Source organism: Chiloscyllium plagiosum, unplaced genomic scaffold, assembly GCF_037043375.1.
Source record: "Chiloscyllium plagiosum isolate Xiang-an unplaced genomic scaffold, Cpla_swu_hap1 HiC_scaffold_17, whole genome shotgun sequence".
NCBI lineage: Eukaryota > Metazoa > Chordata > Chondrichthyes > Orectolobiformes > Hemiscylliidae > Chiloscyllium > Chiloscyllium plagiosum.
This window is the reverse complement of record NW_028270155.1, coordinates 14,525,425-14,539,270: the sequence shown is the minus strand read 5'-3', so window position 1 is coordinate 14,539,270 and position 13,846 is coordinate 14,525,425. Positions and strand designations below refer to the sequence as shown.

The 13,846-nt window shown below is 40.5% G+C and overlaps 1 protein-coding gene across 2 annotated transcripts in view; it reads right to left on the bottom strand.

The window, feature by feature from the left end:
- LOC122558223 (uncharacterized) overlaps positions 1-13,846 on the bottom strand; it is a 106,540-nt gene that overhangs the window by 24,124 nt on the left and 68,570 nt on the right. For both annotated transcript variants that reach the window (XM_043706557.2, XM_043706558.2), the window contains one exon: positions 4,234-4,455. In XM_043706557.2, coding sequence (XP_043562492.1) covers positions 4,234-4,455 — 222 coding nt within the window. The remainder of the gene's footprint in view (positions 1-4,233; positions 4,456-13,846) is intronic.

Here is a 13,846-nt window from a genome sequence, read left to right as displayed (position 1 = left end):
ATCCTGTTTGATAATGCTCCAGGGTAGCACCTTGGAATTAATTATGTTAAGCTAGCAGTTATTGTTGTTACTGGACAAGTCAGATGTCAGACTTGATGGATTTTTTTTCTTTTAATAGAGGTGTCTGTCGTTGAAAGACAAGCATACATTGCTTCAGATTTTGTTTTAACAATGATAAAGAAGTTTGCTATGTGAAAGGTGATAAAATTGAAAACAGCATGTTCAAAGAATTGGAAAGTCATGTTAAAATACAATCCCACTTACTCTAAAAACCCTCCTCTGCAGTACATCAGGGAGAATACCCTATTTCACATCAAGACTTAATTTGGCTGTGGCTTCAATGCCCCAACTTGAGAATGCAATAGCCTCTTCCTAGAGTCTTCCTAAAACTGAGCTTAGACTTTCTCAGATTCAAATGATCCTTTCAGGGTTTGACACAAACACTCATCTGGAACACAAACTATGATAACCTCTTAACTACATCACATTTCAGCTGTACTCAGTTTATAAATCCAACTTCAGCCAAGATTTCTGAAATACACATAACTAAAACCTAAACGTTTTCTTCAAGATTTGGACATTTCCCCGAAGCCTCAAAAAATTCAGAATCTTCACCATTTTCTAGAGTGTCCTAATTACATTAGAGTGTCCTAATGTAAACAAATGCACATTACACACCAGGAAGTTTCTTTATAACATTACATTTGAAAAGAAATCATCAGGATACTTACAATTTACTTAGATTAGATTAGATTACTTACAGTTGGAAACAGGCCCTTTGGCCCAACACGTCCACACCAACCCACCGAAGCGCAACCCACCCAAACTCATTCCCCTACATTTACCCCTTCACCTAACACTAGGGGCAATTTAGCATGGCCAATTCACCTAACCTGCACATTTTTTGGACTGAGAGGGGAAACCGGAGCACCCGGAGGAAACCCATGCAGACATGGGGAGAACATGCAAACTCCACACAGTCAGTTGCCTGAGGCGAGAAATGAAGCCAGGTCTCTGGCGCTGTGAGGCAGCAGTGCTAACCACTGTGCCACCATGCCGCCCACCTTAACCTTAAACCCCTTCAGTCATACAAATGCCTATTTGTCAGTTGTCCAGAATTCAAAATTCCAAAAACAAAAACTTAAAATATAATCACGTTGTACACTTTGTATCACAACTGTTACTCGGAAAGGTACAGATTAATCAGGGATAGTCACTGTGGTTTTGGTAAGGAGATGTCGTGTCTTACTAACATTGATTTTTTTTTTCCCCACAGTAACAAGGAGGATAGTGCAGTTGATAATGGTAAGGCATTTGATATACTCTAAAGTGGCAGACCAGTCAGAAAAATTAAAGCCCTCGGATACAAAGGAATGTGGAGAGCTGGATCCAAAATTGGCTCCATGATAGAGGCAGGTGTTAATGATTTACACTCAAATGGGTGAAACACAATTAGAAAGTTTGCAAATAATACAAAAAAGAATGGCCAGGTCATTAACAGTGAAGGCAGAACTGTTGACTGCAGGAAGACATTGATAGTTTAGTTGAGTGGATCGAAAAGTGGCAGAGAAGTTTGAGAAGGGCAAATAAAGCAAGGAATATACAATGTACAGAACAATATTGAGAGGAATAGAGAAAGGGAGAGACCTTGGAGCGCGTGGAGGAAGGTAGATAAGGTGGTCAAGATGACATCTGGAACAGCTTTCATCATTGCAAAGCATATTGTATACAAGAAAAGGGGTGCAATGCTTTGATTATACAAGACACTGGTTAGGTCACAGCTAGAGATTTGTTCTGGTCACATTATTGGAAGGATGAAAGAGTACTGCGAATCCCAAGAATTTTGCGGGGGCTTGAAAATTGCAGCTCAGGAAAGATGGGATAGACTGGGGGAGTGTTTGTTAGGGCACAGAAGGCTGAGAGATGACTTAATTGAGGCGTACAAAATAATGAGGGTTTCTAAAAAAATTCTCATGCAATATGGGCATCATTGGCTGGGCCAGCATTTATTGCCCATCCTCAGTTGCCCTTGGGAAGGTAGTGACCTGCCTTTTTGAACTACTGCTGTGCATGCAACCACAATGCCCTTGGGGAGAGAATTCCAGGATTTTGACCCAACAACAGTAAAGTAACTGCAACATATTTCCAAGTCAGTATGGTGAGTTGCTTGGAGGCGAACTTGCAGGTAGTGGTATTCCCATGTATCTGCTGTTCTTGCCTTCTAGACAGAAGTAGTCATGGGTTTGGAAGGTGCTGTCCAAGTATCTTTGGTCATTTTTCACAGTACATCTTGTAGCTAGTACACACTGCTGCTACTGAGCGTCAGTAGTGGAGGGAGTGGATGCAGTACCAATCAAGCAGGCTGCTTTGTCCTGGATAGTATGAAGCTTTGGGAGTGTTGTTGGAGCTACATCTATCCAGACCAGTGGGGACTATTCCATAACACTCCTGACTTGTGCAATGTAGATGGTGATCAGGCTTTGGGGAGTCAGCAGGAGAGTTACTCACTGCAGTATTCCTAGCCTCTGGTATGCTCATGTTGTCATTGTGTTTATGTGGCAAATCTTGTTGAGTTTCTGGTAAATGGTAACCCTAAGGTTGATAGTGGGAGAATTCAGTGATGGCAACACCACTGAATGTCATCTCTTATTGGAAATAGTCTTTGCCTGGCATTCATGTGATATGAATGTTATTTGTCACTTGTTAGCCCAAGCTTAGATAGTCATTCAGATTTTTTTGCAATTGAACATGGACTGCTTCAGTACTGGAGGAGTTACAAACGGCGTTGAAAATTGTGCAATCATTGGCAAACCTCCCTATTTTTGACCCAATGAAGGAGGGAAGGTCATTGATGAGTTGGCTGAAGAGAAGTGAGCAGAGGACACTATCCTGAGGAACACCTGCAGAGATGTCCTGAAGCTGAGATGACAACCATCTTCCTATGTACCGGGTATGACTTCAATCAGCAGAGTTTGCCCCCTATAATCCATTTGTTTCCTGATGCCACACTTGGTAAAATGCAACCTTGATATCAAGGGCTGTCACTTCCACCTCACACTTAAATACAGTGTAAAAAGAAGATTTATTTCCATAGCAGAACATTATCCCCTAGTCCAACAATCAGAAACCACAGATTTCAGATGATTTACGGTACAAGGATTACACGGAACATGAGGAATCTTTTTTTTTACTTAGAGAGTGGCTTGTCTGGAATTCACTGCCTGGTGTGGTAATTTAGGTGGGAAGTTTCAACTCATTTCAAAAGGAACTTGGATCTATATCGAAAGTGATATAATTTGCAGGCGACAGACCAGGTGCTGGAGAGTGGGATTGGAATGAAAAGGCTAGTTTATTCAGCCAGTAGACAGACAATAGGCTGAATGGTTTCTTTCCAAGCTCTAACCTTTCTATAGCTTCCATGATTTTTAATGAATATACATGGATTTTCAGATGTCATTTTGACACCTTCCAAATGCATGGTATTACATAGAGTGCAGCAATATACTGAAGACAATTGGTTGTCAGAAATTTAGAGAGAAAGTTTGATGGTTGTGTTTCTACACTCGCAATCCAGAGGCTCAGGCATTTGCAGACAGTTTAATTGAAATACAATCCATCCATCCATAAAACATGGAATTGAAAACTATTCTCAGCAAGACAGTGACTATGAAATTTTAATTAGTTGTGAAATTCACTCATGTCCTGGGCCTATGTGGTGCAGTACCTCTGAGCCAGGAGGCCTGGATTCGAGCCCCATGTGCACAATGACAACGCTGAACAGGTTGATGGGAAATATCTGCACTAATGACCTTTACATAAGGAAATTTGTCATTCTTACCCAGTTTGGCCTGCATGAAAACTCCAGACCCACCGTGATCTGGTTGACTGTTGATTGCCCTCTGAAATAGTCTAGCAGCCTCTGAATCCAAGGGTAATTAGGCAATAACACAGCCTTATCCCATTAAAAATTTTAAGGAAATACAATGAAGATGTAGATTAGATAAAGTTTGGCCTATTTGGAGAAGGATTAAAATCAGGGGTGGGTGCCATGTTGTTCGCTGCAAAATTATGTTTGAAATTTGGGAAAGCTGAAAATTTGATAACGCGACATGAGGAATAAAACAGTGAGAGGACTGTGAAACACTGCTGGAGAACACTAAAGCAGCAGGCTGAACAAAGGAACGCCGTCAGGTACTGGCCAAATTTGAAAGGAGCTGAATACATTCCACTCACCGACGAGTTAGGTGTATGACGGAGAAATTTAACCACTTTGGAGTCCGACATTGGGCAAGCCAGAGCCATATAGCGGTTGCGGAAAGTGCCATAAATTTTCAGGTGGGAGCCTGGCCTCAAAGTGGAGGAGTCAGAGCTTTCCTTGTTGCTGGAGGAGAACTCTACACCATAAGCAGAAAGGTCAAAGTACAAACTGTGAGCACGGATCTCCGGAGTGGGGACCTGCACACAAACAGACAGAAAATAAAATGTTAAAAATGTGATTAACCCAAGGAGGTTACTTGGAACATTTTTATACCAAAATGACAACATAGAGTCATAGCCATAGAGACGTACAACACGGAAACAGACCCTTTGGTCCAACCTGTCCATGCCGATCAGGTCTCTTTGTTCAGCAACACTCCCTGGGACCTTACCATTAAGTGTATAAGTCCTGCTAAGATTTGCTTTCCCAAAATGCAGCACCTCACATAAAGACAAAAAGTAAATACATTTTTCACTACCCTTTATCTTTCGCCAAGTCTACACAATATCATTTTATACCACAGGCAACTGTAAAATTAAACGATTTCCTCATATTTGTCAGACTAAGCCTGTAGTAAACAATGAAGACCATATTTAAACATATTTGACATTTGCAACAAATGGATTCTTTTAAGATTGTTTACTAAATAAATAGGAGAAGCATCTGGACTGAATCAATATCTGTTGAGGTGGATTAAGGGACTGAACTTTATTAACATTTCTGTCTGGTATTGTCAGATGGAGGTATGTGGAGGAACTTGATGTTTTTGAAAGCATTTGACCAACAGGTGGCACAGAAGGCAACCTCCGGAGAATAATCATACACAGCCTTTTTCATTATCTGTATTTTGTCTAGGTTGAATCAAAATCAATATTTCTATCCAAATGAGCCAGGATGTTCTTGTTCACAAGTCACTGAAACTTGACATGTTGGGGCAATAAGCAATTAGGATGTCAAATGCTCTGGAGGCCTTCATCGTAAGAGGGAGCGAGTTTAGGAGTAAAAGAAATCTAGGCAGCAACCTAGGGAGAGAACCAACATGTGGTTCAGTGAGGCTGAAAATTAAGTGGCTGAGGCAAGTCAATGGAATCACAGTCCTTTGTTTCTGAATTGGCAGAGCTTACTCAGTGTCAGTTAACCTGGCTATGTTGTATGAGGCAGTTAAGACAAGAAAAATGTTAACTGACATCAAGTAAGCTCTGCCTATCCAGGTACAAAGGACTGCTCCTGGAGTCTTCAGTCCTGCTTCTGGCTCATTGTTTGTTACCGATGCTGTGTAAAACTGCCTCAGTAGTTGTCATAGAATCATAGAGTTATAGAGATGTACAGCATATTGAGAGAAAGTGGAATCTGACGTCTCAAGAGACGACAATTTATTTCTTTTATATATAATGCAAATCAATTTATTTACTGTTCATATGATCAAGATCATCTTCCACCTAATAGCATATGGGGACAGGTGTCCACATAATGTATCAGTAGATTAGATTAGACTACTTACAGTGTGGAAACAGGCCTTTCGGCCCAACAAGTCCACACTGACCCTCCGAAGAGCAACCCACCCAGACCCATTCCCCTATACCTGACACTACGGGCAATTTAACATGGCCAATTCACCTGACCTGCACATCTTTTGGACTGTGGGAGGAAACCGGAGCAAACCCACGCAGACACGGGGAGAATGTTTGTGTGGAGTTTGCACAGTCACCCAAGGTAGCTGAGACTATTACCAGCAAGAGGGACTGGTGACAGTGAATCTAGCCAAGTCATCCTGCTGATGGGATTGGGGCAAAATAGCAATTAAACAGGTTGGAAAGGGGAGGATTGGTGGTCAGCAGGTCCTGCAGTTGCAGCCTTTCACTAAGGGCTGTAGAAACAGGAGGCCATTGAGGGGGGATAGCAGGTAGGCCAGTATAGGAGAGCAGGCTACAACTGGGTAGGGGGGAGGAAAGGATGCAGGCTGAAAAAGGAGGCATAAACAATTTAAAACTGTTAACAAAAGGAACAGTCAAATATCTGAAAAACACAAAATCAGAACTAGTGATTTCCTTCAAAATGAACGTGCAATTTCTATCTGAGGTTAACGAGCTACCATATGGGAAAAAGATAGTGGATGCTCCCATAATAAACATTGTCAATTGTTAAATTTGAAGTTGGGATTGTGATCTCAGATGCACTAAAGAGGGTAGTAACTTCTGGGTTCAAAATATTCCAGTTTTGTATGTATCCAATGGAAATGCATGATGACTGGTGAAATCATGGCTAGAGTCATACAGCAAGGAAACAGACCCTTCAGTCTAAACTGGTCATTGCTGGCCAGATATCCCAATCTGATCTCATCCAAAAAAAAACTTTCATCATTAATTTATGCCTGTTGTTTTATATAAATTTAAATATTTTTCTCTGTGTTGTGGCTTTAATTTTAATACAAGGTTGATGATCAGACTGTTGCAAGGGGTAGGCAAAGGTCAATTGTGGGAAGCATTTCTTGGAGGTGATGTAAACTAACGGGCACAGGGTAAGCTCGCCATGGGACGGAGGATGACACATGGCCTCAAAAAGTTGGATTGAGAATAGGATATCCATGATCTCCCTCAGGCACATAAGTAGGTTAGATTACAACAAATCTAACCAGTAGAGTGTCATGCTTCAAGTGAACAGAAGTAAAGGTGGAATGTGAGACCATTGTACCTTTAAATCCCATATGACAAAACAGCAATGAAATATTGAGGGTGTCTTTTAAAAGGCATACGGACTGTGATAAAAATAAACACAATAGAAACTTATCCCAAAAAAATGCAGGATTGTACGCAGATTTGTGTTAGCAATTTGAAAATGATACAAAACAGGTGAAACAAAGATAACAAGACTATGAGACTTCAAACTTCAATGAACTGCTTCAGAACTTTGATAATTGATCCTGGGTGTGGTGATCATTGATATATCTGCTGTTACTTCCGGTTGCATTTGTTTAACAACCTAGTTGCCTTACTGCAGGTTATGGCCCCTCAACATCACTGCATTATCACAGTTTGATTCTTCTTCATCATTCTCCTTAGGGGAGTATGGTACATCGAACATTGTTGCAAGCTGTCTTCTGTTCCTTCGCAATGTATCGCCATGATCAGTCATGCTATTGCATGATCTACATTGTTTGCATAATCTAGAAAACATTACTGGTACCCAAGTATTTGTATTTCTAACTTGCATTTTCTGGCCTGTGCACAATTTTGGCAGTTCTCTGTCATGACCAGGCCAGACCCTCTCAAAACATTTCAAGAAAGTAGCCCAAACTCTAACTTTGCTAGTTGTTTTAGGTAGGTGTAATGCATATATTTCAGGAGGGATACAGTTGGTTCAAACTCTGTAGTTCTAAACAAAACAGAATTTATTTACAAGATTACTGAATGAAACACAAACAGAATACCCAACTTAACCTATCTGAAAACCCAACAAATTATATCAACTTAATGACGCTGTTCCCAATACTTATCTCGTTCTTCAAGGATGACTGTCTTGTATCCAGAATGATTAGACAATTGGTTGCTCACCAATGCATTGCATTCTGAGCATTAGTTGTATTTGGGATTGTAATCCCTTTTCCGTTGTTGTGAAAAAACAACGAAATGCAAAAATCTTGCTTTGTTTCAAGGCCTTAGATTCTCATTGATTGGATAGAATATACCACACATCCCACAAGACCATTTCATAGTAGATAGTGGGGTGCTGATGTGATTTGGGCAGCTCTACACTTGGAACACCAAATAAGCTGGAAATAGTGTCCATTGAGTCACGATGGTCACATTCTCATGTTGTACATTGCCCTTTACTGCAAAGAGATTCTGGACACTGACTAGAAATTTCCAGTTAACCTGGAAGAAGAGATTGTCAACAAACTGAATTAATTACCCACCTGGTCGTCCTTCTGTGGCCCACACCCACCCCATCCTGAAGGAGAGAAAACTGACAGGGAGATGGGATGGTAGCGGGAAACAGGCATATTGGTTGGCAGTACACATCTGTGCAAACCCAGCTCCGAGCTTATCCTCGCTGAAGACAAAACATTTTGCTATACAGCTCATTTTTGCTTTCACAGAAGTGAACTGCAAAATCTTCACAGGAATTGGCCCATTTAGCATTCACTTGGGATTGCGTTAAGGAACAAGGTCAAGGGAATGAACAGCCTATTCCATTTCAGTGATCCGTAAAATTCAATTCTATATATTATTGATGGAGTTTTGTACTGAAAAGGTCTCTGTCATAAATAGGATTGGAATACTATCTGCTGTCACGAGTCACATTTTTATTTTCCTTCCATATCATAATCCCTCATTTATACTTTGAAACAATTACACTAATCATTTTAAAAACAGTTTAAATGATTTTCTTAAACAAATTAGAAAGGCAAGTTCAATAATAATTGCTATAATACTTGCAATGTTTATCTTTTCATGTGAATTGGAAGTGTTCTACGAGTATATGGCTAGCAAAATAATTTACTACTAATCAAATGAATCGTTATAATATGCACAAATCTGGGAGCCTGAGCCATTAATTCAAGTATTTACTCAGCAATGTATGAACTGCCTCCCCTAAATAAATTGTCATTATGTTCCTATAAACTGGTCAAAATGCTATTCCATCTGTAACAGGCATGATTATCAAATGCTGTTAATGAATCAACTTCATCAAAGTTTCACTCCAGTACTCAGATCAGAAAAACTAGAATTCAGCTATTTCTCTCCCCTTTAAACAGATGTAAACTGAAACAAAAAAAAAAGTTGGCTTCAATCTTCTCAGCATTTGCTGGAGGAACCTTCAGCTCATTCAGTACCAGATGCCTGATGAGCAGTCCAATAACTTATCAACCCTGGATTATAGGTACACCTGAGTTTTAGCTTTCGGATTTAAAATTTGCTTAAGAAGGTGGTGAGGTTGTGTTTTATAAAGCTGTACGTTGCTAAATGTCTAAGATGCTTTGTTTTAACTCTTTTCTCAAAGCAAAACTTGGTGCCCTATGTAATAGCTCATAGTGGTGGGGGATCGCTTAGCTTGCTTGTTTGGTGATTGGTTTGCAATGCAGCGTGCGTTCGATTCCTGCACTGGCTGAGGTCTCCTTCTCAACCTCTCCCCTCACCTGAGATGTGGTGACCCTCAGGTTAAACTCACCACCAATGCCTCTCTCTTAATGAGAGGGCAGCCCTATGTTCTGGCAAGACTGTGATGACTTTACATACTTTATAATACTGGAACACTCAAAAACACCTCATTTTTAAAATTGATTCACAGAATGGGAGTATCAAAAGCTAGTTCAACATTTACCTTACTGCCCGTCCTTAACTGTCGAGAGGGCAGCTAAGAGTGAACCACATTGCCGTGACTTCAGAATCACAGGCCAGACCAGGTAGTGACAATTGTTTCCTTCCCTAAATGATATCAGTGAACCAGATGGACTTTTCCTGACAATAGACACGTGGTTTCATAGTAATCATTACATAATTAATTCCAGAAATTCTTTATCAAAGTCAAATTTACACCTGCTTTGGCAGGATTTGAACCTGGGTCTCTGAGTAATTGTCAAAGAGAAAGTGCGGCACTAGAAAAGCACAGCAGGTCAGGTAGCATCCGAGGAGGAGAGTCGACATTTCAGGTAAAAGTCCTTGATCGGGAAGGGCTTCCTGATGAATGGCTTATGCTTGAAATGTCAACTTTCCTGCTCCTTGGATGCTGCCTGACCTGCTGTACTTTTCCAGCGCCACACTTTTTGACTCTAACCTCCAGCATCTGTAGTCCTCACTTTCTCCTAGTCTCTGAGTAATAGTCAAGCAAAACCATGAAGCCATGACCTCCCAACTGTCTGAATGTAACACATAGATCTTATCAAGCTACGACTGCATATCATCACAAACTCTTGGGTTGGGTTTAATGGTGGTCATCTCCAGAATCAGATACAAAGCTTTCAAGAATTATTTTGCTTAAGTACAGCATTGATCCCTTGGCAGTTGGAAACACTCACCCGTCTCTGGTTGGGTTTAAGATCCATATCCACAGAAGCTTCAGAGGCAAATCCAATCTTCATTAAAATTTCTACAAGCAGGAATGGTTGGTCTTGGGACAGAAGCTGTGTGTGTTTGAGCCAGCTCCTGTCTGTGCAAAAACTGCTTGCGTTTGATTTCTGGGACAGTTATTTCTCATCAACAAACCAATTTCCCGAATGGCCAGCTATTGCAAATGCCTGTTCGGTACCTTTGTTAAGCACAGACTTCTGTTTGCTGTAGGAGAGTCTTTAGCTAGATAAATGTGTTGTTTAATTTTGTTTCTAGTACATGAACCTTAGTGCCCCAATTTTGCTGACAGTAGGATGGTTTTGAATCTGAAACTCTTCATAAACTTTGAAGGGGCTGATCAGGAATTCCCCAATTAGGCATGCAAGCAAATTAAACCAAATCTAAATTATCGGAATATATTTTAAAATTTACAGCTGACAAGAGAATTAAAGGCAAGGTAGATCTGACTGTCATCGTTGCTTTTGGTTAATGTTGCCAAGGATCTATTGATCTGTTGTGTTTTGTTTCTCAATCAGCACTTTTCTTTCAATGGACATGCTCGTGATATCCTCACTGCACAAGAATTATGGTGTGTAGGAATACAGTCAAGAGGAAAGCACCAGCAACTTACCTTTTCCTTGCAGGATGATTGTAGAATAGGGAACACATATCACTGCCACAGGCAACACCCAAAAAATTATTTTGCATTGTCTAGCCACCTCCTGCAGTAGATGGTTAAATTAGTTGACTTCTATTTTCCTTCAAGTTAAATCTGCACACTCTATTGCATAGAAAGACAATGGCAGAATTCATATGTAAACATGACCAACAAAACATTTTCCTCTTCAAATTGCACACCATCCTTCAGGAGGAGAAAGTGAGGACTGCAGATGTTGGAGATCAGAGTTGGGAGTGTGATGCCGGAAAAGCACACTCAGGAAAGTCCTGATGAAGGGCTTATGCTCGAAAAATCAATTCTCCTGCTCCTCGGATGCTGCCTGACCTGCTGTGCTTTTCCAGCACCACACTCTTGACCACTACCCTTCAAAGGCACTGTTGTGGGAGTATCTTGATCACAGGGACTACAGTGGTTCAGGAAAGTAGCTCATCAGAACGTTTGGGGCAATCAGTAATTCTTATATTCCATGAAAGAATAAAAAAGGTGCAGTTCCAATCAACTGAGTTGCTGTTTTATCAATTGAGCGATTAGAATCTCTGCTTCAATGTTAGACCTAACCCAAGTGCCTGGGCTACACACCAGAAAGATCGGAATGGATTTGACTAACAGGCTGGCATGGAATTGATCTGTACAGATTTCCAATTAGTGGAACATTATACAACTCATGCCACAAAGTAGCCCACTTGGGAGTGCTGGGTCACATGGGCTTAGAATTATCAATTATTATAAACGGGACTAGGTTATATCAGCAGTAAGACAAGGTCATACCTACATTTGGCTCTTTGTACAGATTTATATGCAACATAATATTTACACAATGTTCCAGAAGTATGATCTATTTGTTGTTAGCTCTATTTATAGAACAGAAACAAGAAATAATGTCACTTCTTGCAAGCATTATCTTGTTTGGCACACGTGGATGTATGGGATGCCAAGGTCATCATTGCATTGACTGAGGTGCAGAAGAGAGTCAAACAGTGCAGATGTACAGAATATAAATAACGTCAAAATGACAGAAGAATGATACTGAGACAGCAAATACAAGGGGAACATGGCAAGGATTTGGAGACTCTCCAATTAAGCAAAAAGAAAGCAACCATGGAAAAATAGACACATGAAATACATATTTGCAGGGTTTATTTTTGCATGTGTATATGTTTCTAAGATGCAAGACATTGCTCAAATTTGGATGAGAGCAAATTTGGCAAGCTTCAAATGTCATGAAAGACTCAGAGTTTCACCCTCCCACAACTGTAGATGAGTGGAAAGAATTGCAACCAAAAGTAAAGAACACTATATCAGTTAAATGCTCAAGTGTATCTGGATGAATTATAACTTTAATCTTTTTGAGAAGTATTCAGAGATGTGACAGAATTTTCACAGAAGAGCATTTGGCCCATTCTGAGTCAACCAGATCTGTGCGAGATCAACCCAAACCTACTTCCACTCTCCTGCACCTTGCCCCATAGCTTTACTGCTTCCTCTACTTTAACCCTTCTGTGTCTACCTCTGATCAAATACACTCTGTGACACCATATTGAGACCAGCAATGGCTCCAGGAGCAGGTAAAGTCAACAAGATGAGGAAAGGCTGTTTGTTAGATTTTAACACCACAACAGTAACATTAAATAGTAATGCTTTTAAAGTTTTTTTAATATTTAAAAAGCCCCTTTTGTTGTGATATAAAGTGGGTTAGCCAATGTTCTCAGTTCAACCTTGGCGGTCACCTTAAGATGCAGTTCTGAATGACGATTTGGTGGTCTTGCTCCTACATTTAAGTAATGTTCAATTCCAGGCACAGGGAGGAATAAAAAGTCGATGGATTTAATGATACAAATATGTTATGTCCCAAAAATTAAAATCAAATATTTAACAATAACATTTAAGAGGGCCCAAAATAACATGAAGTGGTAACTATAATGGATACATTGATCTTGTTCGACCAATACTGAAGTGTCAGCTTTGGGGCTTCCTGTCTGTTTATCAAGCAAAAATATTTACATCAAATAGATCAATTAGTTCATGCACTGGTGGAATTTCAGTATTTATAAAACACTAAATTCATTGTAACATTTTTACAAGTATGAAAACACATCCTTTCACCAACTTTGTTCAGTGCTACTTTCCCACAAATCCTGAGCATGAGTGAATGCTATTTCCTTATCTGCCTGCAGAGACTAGTACAGTTAACCCATGGTGGGACTTAAGTCCAATACACTCCATGATATTATAGCTCAAATGGCAATTGTCCCAAGGGATTTGATAATCACCAACAGTATGTGGCCTCTTAGGATTTCAACACATGGAGGCTCCATGGGATCCCATTACTGCAAGCTTCCTGGCATGCCCATCCTACATGGCTGAAACTAAGATCGGATTTGTGCGTGCTCATAAGGCTTTACCATCCAATCATCCCCTGCTACTTCAACATACCCAGCTCTCTGCTGCTGTGCCTCGTAGCATGAAGTATTTCTCCATTCAGAAAAGAGGAATTGTGTAAACAGAATACAGAACATAGAACAGTACAGCACAGGAACAGGTCCTTCAGCCCACGTCAGTGCTGACCACGATGCCATTCTGAACTAATCCTATCTGCCTGCACGTGATCCATATCCCTCTTTTCCCTGCCTGCTCACAGGCCCCTTAAAGTTTGCTCTCGTCTCTGCTTCCACCGCCTCTCCTGGCAGCATCTTCCAGCACCTACCAATCTCGTTAAAAAAAATTCCGTGCACAATTTCCCCCACGCCTCCCTCCCTCACCAAACCTATGCCCCTTTAGTATTTGAGATTTCCACTCTAGGAGAAAGGCTGACTATCCATGCCTCTCAATTTTATTTGCTTTATCAGGTTGTCCCTCAACCTT